Genomic DNA, 7,910 nt, shown 5'->3' with positions numbered 1-7,910 from the left:
GACCGGCTCGTGGGGGCGAGGCGAGGCGAGCCGCCCGGCCGGCGGGTCCTGGCCGGCGTCGTAGCCGGGCTAAAGGCGGTTAGGCCGGCCGCAATCCGTGAGGCGTTCCAGCGCGGGCCCCGCACCGGGGGGGCGGCGGGGAGCCGCTGGGGCCGCCGCGGCTGACGCTGTTTTTTATTGACACAGGATTTTAACCCCTAACTGACGTCGGCAGGCAAGCCGATTGGGGTCGAGAAAAGGCCACACAGCAGTTGAGTCAGACTTTGAGAGGGCTGAAGACAGAGTGGGGTAACTTGTCAGCTGGGGGTTGCTGAAGGATTTGTGCTAGGTAAGGAAATGGGTGTTCCAGGGACGCTCGGGAGCCCTGTCTTAGGACCCCTGCTTCCCTAGGGTCTGCCTGGCAGCCAGCGAGCGCCCCCATCCTCCTTGACTGCGGCGCCCCATACAAACCCCATTATTTCTAACGCCCAGGGATGATGGAACTGTGCCTGAAGCCGCACAGAATGCTGTGTATATTCTCCATGAAGTGAATCACAGCTTTTCATGTGAGCTGTGGCCGGCAAGAAAAGCCTGGGGCAGAACTGGGTTCTGTGAGCCGTGGGACCCTTGCCCTCTTTGGGTCTCCTATCCCCGCCTCAAAAATGGGAGGCGGGGCTTCCCTGGTGGCGCAGTGGTTGAGAGTCCGCCTGCCGATGCAGGAGACGCAGGTTCTTGCCCCGGTCCGGGAAGATCCCACATGCCGCGGAGCTGCTGGGCCTGTGAGCCATGGCTGCTGAGCCTGCGCGTCCGGAGCCTATGCTCCGCAGCGGGAGAGACCACAACAGTGAGAGGCCCACATACCAAAAAAAAAAAAAAAAGAGGCGATGGGCGCCCTGACCTCCAAGGGTCTGCTCTTCCAGCTATCAGATTCCATTTTCACTGTGTTACCTCTTGCTTTGTTGGAATATTTTGACTTTGATTTTGAAATCGCCTTTATTTCCTGATATCTGGCTGATGTAGCAATAGGGGCAGTGGGTTAAGCTGAGTCTTTGGAGCTGGCTAGCAGTTAGCTAAATAACCGCAGAGCCCTAGGTAGGGAGATGAAGCAGAAGGAAGCCATCCTTGGCCACTTCCAGATCTTACTGAGAGCAGTCGGGGTTCTGGAGTGAGCAGTGTGTCACCACTATTAAGGAAAGAGCTGGGTTTTTTCCATTTAGGGAACTCGTCAGAGCATCAGAGCTAAGAGTTTCTGTGTCAGGAGTCAGGCGGGTGGTGGAAGTGGGACTGTAGGGAATCAGCAAGAGCATGGCTGCCCCCTTCAGAGGGGGCGCCAGCCCTTCGATGCCATGCAGAAGGAGGGATCCAGTTCAAGAGAAGCCCAACAAAATGTGTCTCAAGGCTTGGCCTTGACTCTGCTCTGTAGTCCTCCTGGAGCTCGTATGGCACATATCGGGGCTGAGAGGAGGTGGCATAGCACAGAAACCTGATCATGTGAAAATGTTTGTTTTGCCGAGCATGAGAAGAAGGGCCTGGAAAAAGCCCAGCTGGTTGTCAAAAGGAGGACTTAGCTACCTCTGTGTGATCCTTAATGCTGCAATTCAGGCAGTTCCCTGGCCATGGCAGATGAGCTTGAATTCTGCATCAGACGGCCCCCGTGGACGTGGTCTATCAGTCTGTTGGTTGATGCTGCCTGCTCTCTGGATCCCTTTTTTTGGACAGGTCCCATCCCAGCACCTACCTACTCCAGAATTTCATGGCTGTCTTCTGTCACCTTTTGCAGTTTTAATCCCTTTCACACTAAGATTTAAAGTATTGTTGGGGGCCTTTGGGAATTTTTAGATTGAATAGGAGTTTCATTGTTGAAAACATTTTGGCACCTGTCTCCTGGGCGGAGGATGCTTTTGCCCCTTGGTCACTCCCAGCCCACCCTGGCAGCCTTCTTTGGCTCAGTTGGATGGTGATTCTGTATCATGCACACTCGAATCTAGAACAGTTGTGACCAGCTGTCCCATTTCTCAGGCCCCGGGTGGTTTTTGTGCATTATCCAAATTTCGAGTTCTTGCCATTTGAAAGTGGATATTGTTTTCTTTTCTGGCTCGAGACCTGAGAAGGGCTGTGAGTAACTGCACAGGACTCAGGCTCTGTTAGCTTGCAGAGGTAGCCATATGCCGAGGGAAAAGAGCCTGGCCTGGCGCTTTCATTCTTCATGGTCTTTCTCTGAATCAGGTGTGAACAACCCCAGAACTGGCAGTGGTCACATCTGACAAAGGTTTGAATCACAGGGACAGGCTGGCATTTGTGTCCTTTTAGAACCTTTGAAAAAGAAAATAGGGATCCTAAGTCTGAAAGAGCTGATTTCCACAATTATGAACATGAATCGTGTTCTCTGTTTTCCTTACGGATGTGGTTAAATGAGGCTATCCTCTTCTTTATCAAAGAACTTAGAAAACCTCGTATTTCGAGGCTCACCACGTTGCATCCCTGGGATGTCACTTCCCCAGACGCCTGGACTGCTGGGCCAAGGGCTTGCTTTGAAGTCTCGGCCCAGCGTGGCCTCATGTGGACGCTGACTGGAACCACATTTTGTCTTCAGGTCCAGCCCTGCTGGGAATCTTTCTCCATCACACGGATTTAAGGAAGAGCTTGACCGCGGAGCAGGGTACGATGAAGGTTGAGTTACTGCCTGCTCTGACCGACAATTACATGTACCTGATCATCGATGATGACACCAAGGAGGCTGCCATTGTGGACCCGGTGCAGCCCCAGAAGGTGGGAGGCGAGGCCCCAGCACCAGTTCTTCATCTCCTGATGAGTTTGATAACCACAGTGCCCTTGCAACTTGGCCAAAGCTGAACAGAAATTAATCCATTTGGTTTTTGAAAAACAGTTAAACTAGTGTCCAGCCACTCTGTTACAGGGGCAAAGGGCCAGTGAGAGGGGTGGAAGCGACCAAAGGCTTTGGAGTGGAGAGAAAAGGGCTCCTGTCTGTAGAGTCCCTGGGCTAGAGAAGGAGGAGCCCTTCTCAGCACTTTCTCCTCCGCCTCAGGGCTTTCTGCCCCTTAGTGCTGCCTCTAAGAGTGGCAGTCTCTGCTGGAGGGGCTTTGAGAGGTTGTGGGTGGGACTGAACTGCCGAATGGATCAAGGGAGAAAAAGCCTCCTTGTCACCCTGCTCTCCTGGAGCTGGGGCAAATTGGCAGGCTCCACTGGGCATCACCCTGCAGACTGATGAGCCAGTGCCGGGTGTGACTGTGGCCTGTGTCCTGCCTCATGTTTGGTTGCAGGTTGTGGAAATGGTGAGGAAGCACGGTGTGAAGCTGACTACAGTGCTCACCACCCACCACCACTGGTAAGTGCTCCAGAGGCCGATCTTCTGTGCCAGCAGAGTTGCTTGGGCCTTACAGCTGTGCCGCGCACACTCCAAGGGGGAGCATCCACCAGGTGGAGGGGGGTGGGGCGCTCGCAGGCTCCCAGGGGTCCCCCCACAGGTGGGAGCCTAGGGGCTCAGAGCCCTGGAAGCCCTTCTCTCCTCCACAGCTGTGAGCTAAAGGTCAGCCCCAGTGGGGTTCTGACGGGGCTTCTGGGCACTAGCCTCTGTGCTGCTGCCCTGTGTCCCTCAGGCCTGGTGATGGGGTCTGGTGACTTGGGGGCTCCAAGGGGAGAGGCTTATGCTGTATATCCTGTGGCCATGGGTGGACCTTTGGCAACATCTTTGAAAGCTCTTGTGCTTGTGTGGTGGGAAATTGGCCTTGATGTCGGGGAATGAACTAGTCTAGACGTAAGTGTTTTTGAAAATCAAGCAATCATTTGGAGAGGTTGTGGTTTTTTTGATATTTGAAGGCTAAAGGATGAAAAAAGTTCTTATATTTGGGTCTTAGGACTAGAGTTGCCTGCCCAAGGCCCTTGTGGGTTTTTGAAACTTTTGAGGCTCTTCAAAGCTAGGAAAAAAATGTTTATTTGGCTCTGAATTTTCTTTTCCAAATAACTGCCCTAGGGCAGCTAGGACAGCTTTGAACCTGTTCTGTGGCATCTCACGGAGCTTGGGGCGTGTCTTCGGGTAAAAGGACACCTTTCATCTTCTGTGTGGGAGTGTCACGTGGATGTGGTTGGCCAAAGTCTGCTAAGTGTTGGAAACTTGTTGATGTAACTAAGTCACTGAGAATCTTTGGGGTTGTTTAGCCTCTGGGGTATCAGGTGTTACTTCCTGACTGATTTAGGCCCAAGGATCTGCAGTGGCTACTTAGCACAGCCGCTCCTTCTCTCAGGAACTCCGTCCCGTGTGGTGCCGAGGCGCCCTTACTCCTCTGGCCTCTGTGGGGCTGCACTGGGGGGCTCCACCTCCCCAACTTTTCACAGTGTGAGTCTCTCTCCCACGGCTTTTCCCACATTGTGATGCCTTATAAATTAAACCAGGCCCCAAACTGAGCTCCAGGGTGTGGCCTGTGCCACCCTTCCACTTATATGTGGCATTTTCGGGGGTCAGTGATGAGTATGCTGAGTGCTTGGTGCCAGCTTCTGTGTATCACCCCCCTTCAGGGCAGGGAGCAGAGGGCTGCCCCCTCTTATCTGTGAGCTCTGCTGTTTCTGGGCCCGTAGGTGAATGTGTAGTGAGGAGCAGGTGTTCCCTGGTGATTGGAAAGCCCTCGCCTCATCCTGGAAAGGCTAATCTTCTGGGCTCAGGACACTCCCAGCCCTGCCCCGAGACCCTGGCAGGTCTTGCACTAGTGTATTTCTTGCCCCACAAGGCCGAGGTGTGGAGCTCTTCTCTTGACCTGGGAAGCGTGGGGAACTCCTGGATGATTTTCCAGGAGGTGCCTCAATGCTGGCTGCACATTCGAGTCACGTGGGGAGGTCATTCCGAGCTGGCCTGTCCCTGGGTGGACAGATCCCCCTCTGGCAGCTGGGCATTGTTTTAGAAGACAGCTTTGCAATCTGCTCGGGGCAGTGGGTCCCATCTGGTCTGTGAATCAGAATCACCTGAGGGCCTTTAAAACTCCTGGGCTGTGGGCTTCCCCAGGCCCACTGCATCAGGATGTGTGTGTGGGAGTCATGCCTTGGCGCTGTTTACAGATCCTCAGGTGACTCTGATGTGCCCAAAGTCTGGGAACCACGGGTGTAGGGATTATCCAGGTGTTTGTGATTTGGTTCATCTGCTCCAGAAGCTTCTGCAGCAACACGGCAGGGGCACAGAAGTGCCTCTCTTGGGAATGGGGTGTCTGAGGACATTCTTTTTCAGTGGAGCCAAATGACAGACAAGAAGCGAGGATCCTGGGTTGGAAGATGCATTTCTCTTCTGAGAAACATAACTGGGAAAAATAAAAATTCCGTTTGGTCAGGGTTTAAAAGCAGGCAAACCCTGTTCATATCGGCAGTAGCCCCAGCTCCCCTTTTCGACTTCCAGGGACCACGCTGGCGGGAATGAGAAGCTGGTCAAGTTGGAACCTGGGTTGAAGGTGTATGGGGGTGATGACCGGATCGGAGCCCTGACTCACAAGGTCACACACCTGTCCACACTGCAGGTGAGGAGTGAATGGAAGGGGCTCAACTGTGGCCCTGCTGGGCTCCAGGCCCTAGAGCCGCCTCCTGCTGGCTGTCCCCTCACTTACCCCAGGAACCCAGAGGGGCAGTCAAGGGCTTAGCTGTAGAGACAGCCTGGCCTGTGCATGGGTGGATGGGCTCTTGGGGCTGCCTGGGCCTGGATAAGTCCCTTTTGTTGAGAGCATAGCAAGCAAATCAGTGTGCAGATGGTGACCGGCTGAGGGGAGAAGCTGTATGCATGGTTTTGAGACAGCTGGGGACATTGAAATACGGACTCTACGTGGGATCATATTTGACATCAGTGTTAAATTTCTTGGGTGTTGATAATAGTGAGGTTATATGGGAGGATGTCCTTTTCTCAGGAGATGTAGCTGGAGTGTCTAGGGGCAGTGTGTCAAGATATGTGTGTGTGAACAAAGCAGGTGCCGCACAGGTGGGACCTGTTAGCATTTAGTGACCCAGGTAAAGGGCACACGGATTCATTGTCATTTTAGTCTTTGGTAGGTTTGAACGTTTTTGAAGTAAAGAGTGGGGTAGGGGATGGAGGCAGAGAAGGGAAACAAAACAAAAGGCCAAGCAGCTAAGAAGGAAAACTCTTTTCTGGCAAGACGCCTGGTTCAGATTTGGCCTGGTTTTGAGGAGAAAACAAAATCAGCCCTTTCGTTTGCATACCAGCAAACACCGGCTTCCAGGGGGTCCCTGCATCTGGGGTACCCTCAAGGACTGGGTCCCGTGGTCACCAGCAAGACCCATGACTTGCTCAATGGAGCAGTGGCTGTGGAAGCCCACTCGCCCTTAATGGCAGCTCCTGCTGTGGGGCGGGCATGGGGTCTGGGAGAATCTGTGAGCCTTAGGACAGGCTCCCCACACGCAGGGAGCACAGGCCAGTGTGTGCTCTGTTTAAGGTGGGGTCTCTCAACGTCAAGTGCCTGTCGACGCCATGTCACACTTCCGGACACATCTGCTACTTTGTGAGCAAACCCAACAGTCCCGAGCCCCCCGTGGTGTTCACAGGTGAGTATTCAGGTGTTTGAGCTGGGGGGTCTGGTGTTCTTTGCAAAGACCCTCTTGGCATAGAGATGGCTTTGCACACGTTTGGGCAGAGCAGCAGAGCATCTCCTGCCAGGCAGACTGTGCTGGGCTCTGTGAGGAGGACCACAGCCCTCAGGGTAGAGCGTGGGACTTGGCTTCAAACACGTCCAGGGTACAGGCAGCTGTGGTGGGAACGTGGTGGGGGTGCTACCTCCTTGCGAGGCTGGCCTGAATGCGCCCCTCTGATCCTGGTCATTGTTGTCAGGTGCATGGGGACAGGCCTTTCCTTGAGAGACTCTGCCTGGTGGGGGTGCAGTCCCAGCCCCCACTACATCCAGCAGCAGACAGGTAGGCAAGTGAGGGGCCAAGGGAGACCCCAAGTGGAGCAAGTCAGACCCGCCTTGTGTGGGGCCTGATTGGTGCTGGGCGTTGCCCCATCCCTCCACGGGCCGTGAGCTGAGTGGGTCTGGCAAAAGCCAGCCCCAGGTCAGGGTGTCGCACACGGTGGCCCAAAGAGCTTGGAAGGTGGAGGTGAAGCCCCACCAGCATTGGGCTGTGTGAGTGGCTCTCGATTGGGGTGAGCAGGCCTTTCCAGCATTTGGAGGTGTTTCTCCTTTTGAGAGGAAATGGAAGAATCTAGATGGTGGTTGGGGAACCTGTGAAGCAGAGCAGCCGTGTGACGGTGGGTGTTCAGGGCAGTGTGAGCCAGTGGCTGTGGATGGGCACAGAGCAGGCCCCTCTGCCCCCTTAGCTTGTTTAGCGAGTATAAGCAGTTTTCAGTCTTGAGTCTTCCCCAGTTATGTAACAATCATGATATTATAACCGCAGTGAACGTTTGTTTAAAAATACAACAGCTGAAGCAGTGTGGGCTCCTGGAGTGGGGAAAGGATGTCGATGGGAAAGCCACATGAGATCAGGGGTGGGGACGCTAACATGAAGGGACACAGGCCGAATGAGGGGTCACAGGGCCTCTGGACTGTCCCTGCAGCTTGTTTGTAAATCCAAAATTATCTCCAAATCTATTATGTTTATTTTTAAAAATACAGTCATTTTTAGGGTCTTTGCTGCGGTAGCAGGATGTGTGGGCTTTGAGCCGACTGCTGAGTGTGGGCCATGGGCCCCTGGGCATGTTGTGGGAGCCCCTGGCCTCCCGATGGGCCTCAGCAGACAGCGCTTTGGGGCAAGTGGGCTGGCTGCCTGTGCAAGGTGTGACCCCCCTCTCTTAAGCACAGTTTCCCCTGCGTCAGTGGTGGGTGTGGGGTCTCCCCCACTGGGTGGTTGTGGGTGTGAGGTGAGGGGTGTGGAACCAGCGCTGGGTCTGGTGAACTCTCACAACTGCGCTCCTGTCTCTGTCATGCTGCCTG

General features: G+C 54.3%; 1 protein-coding gene across 3 annotated transcripts in view; it reads left to right on the top strand.

Annotated features, from left to right (window-relative positions):
- HAGH (hydroxyacylglutathione hydrolase) overlaps positions 1-7,910 on the top strand; it is a 20,165-nt gene that overhangs the window by 261 nt on the left and 11,994 nt on the right. The window contains exons 2-6 of one of the 3 annotated variants that reach the window (XM_024759467.1): positions 187-328; positions 2,573-2,748; positions 3,261-3,325; positions 5,378-5,495; positions 6,420-6,528. In XM_024759467.1, the coding sequence (XP_024615235.1) occupies positions 2,644-2,748; positions 3,261-3,325; positions 5,378-5,495; positions 6,420-6,528 (397 nt within the window). In that variant the 5' untranslated portion in view covers positions 187-328; positions 2,573-2,643. The remainder of the gene's footprint in view (positions 1-186; positions 329-2,572; positions 2,749-3,260; positions 3,326-5,377; positions 5,496-6,419; positions 6,529-7,910) is intronic. The other 2 variants (XM_024759466.1, XM_024759468.1) reach the window with 2 other exon arrangements.

The sequence above is a fragment of the Neophocaena asiaeorientalis genome, unplaced genomic scaffold, assembly GCF_003031525.2.
Source record: "Neophocaena asiaeorientalis asiaeorientalis breed wild unplaced genomic scaffold, Neophocaena_asiaeorientalis_V1.1 scaffold254, whole genome shotgun sequence".
Lineage (NCBI taxonomy): Eukaryota > Metazoa > Chordata > Mammalia > Artiodactyla > Phocoenidae > Neophocaena > Neophocaena asiaeorientalis.
Note: the sequence above shows the minus strand (reverse complement) of the source record. Positions and strands in the feature narration are given on the sequence as shown.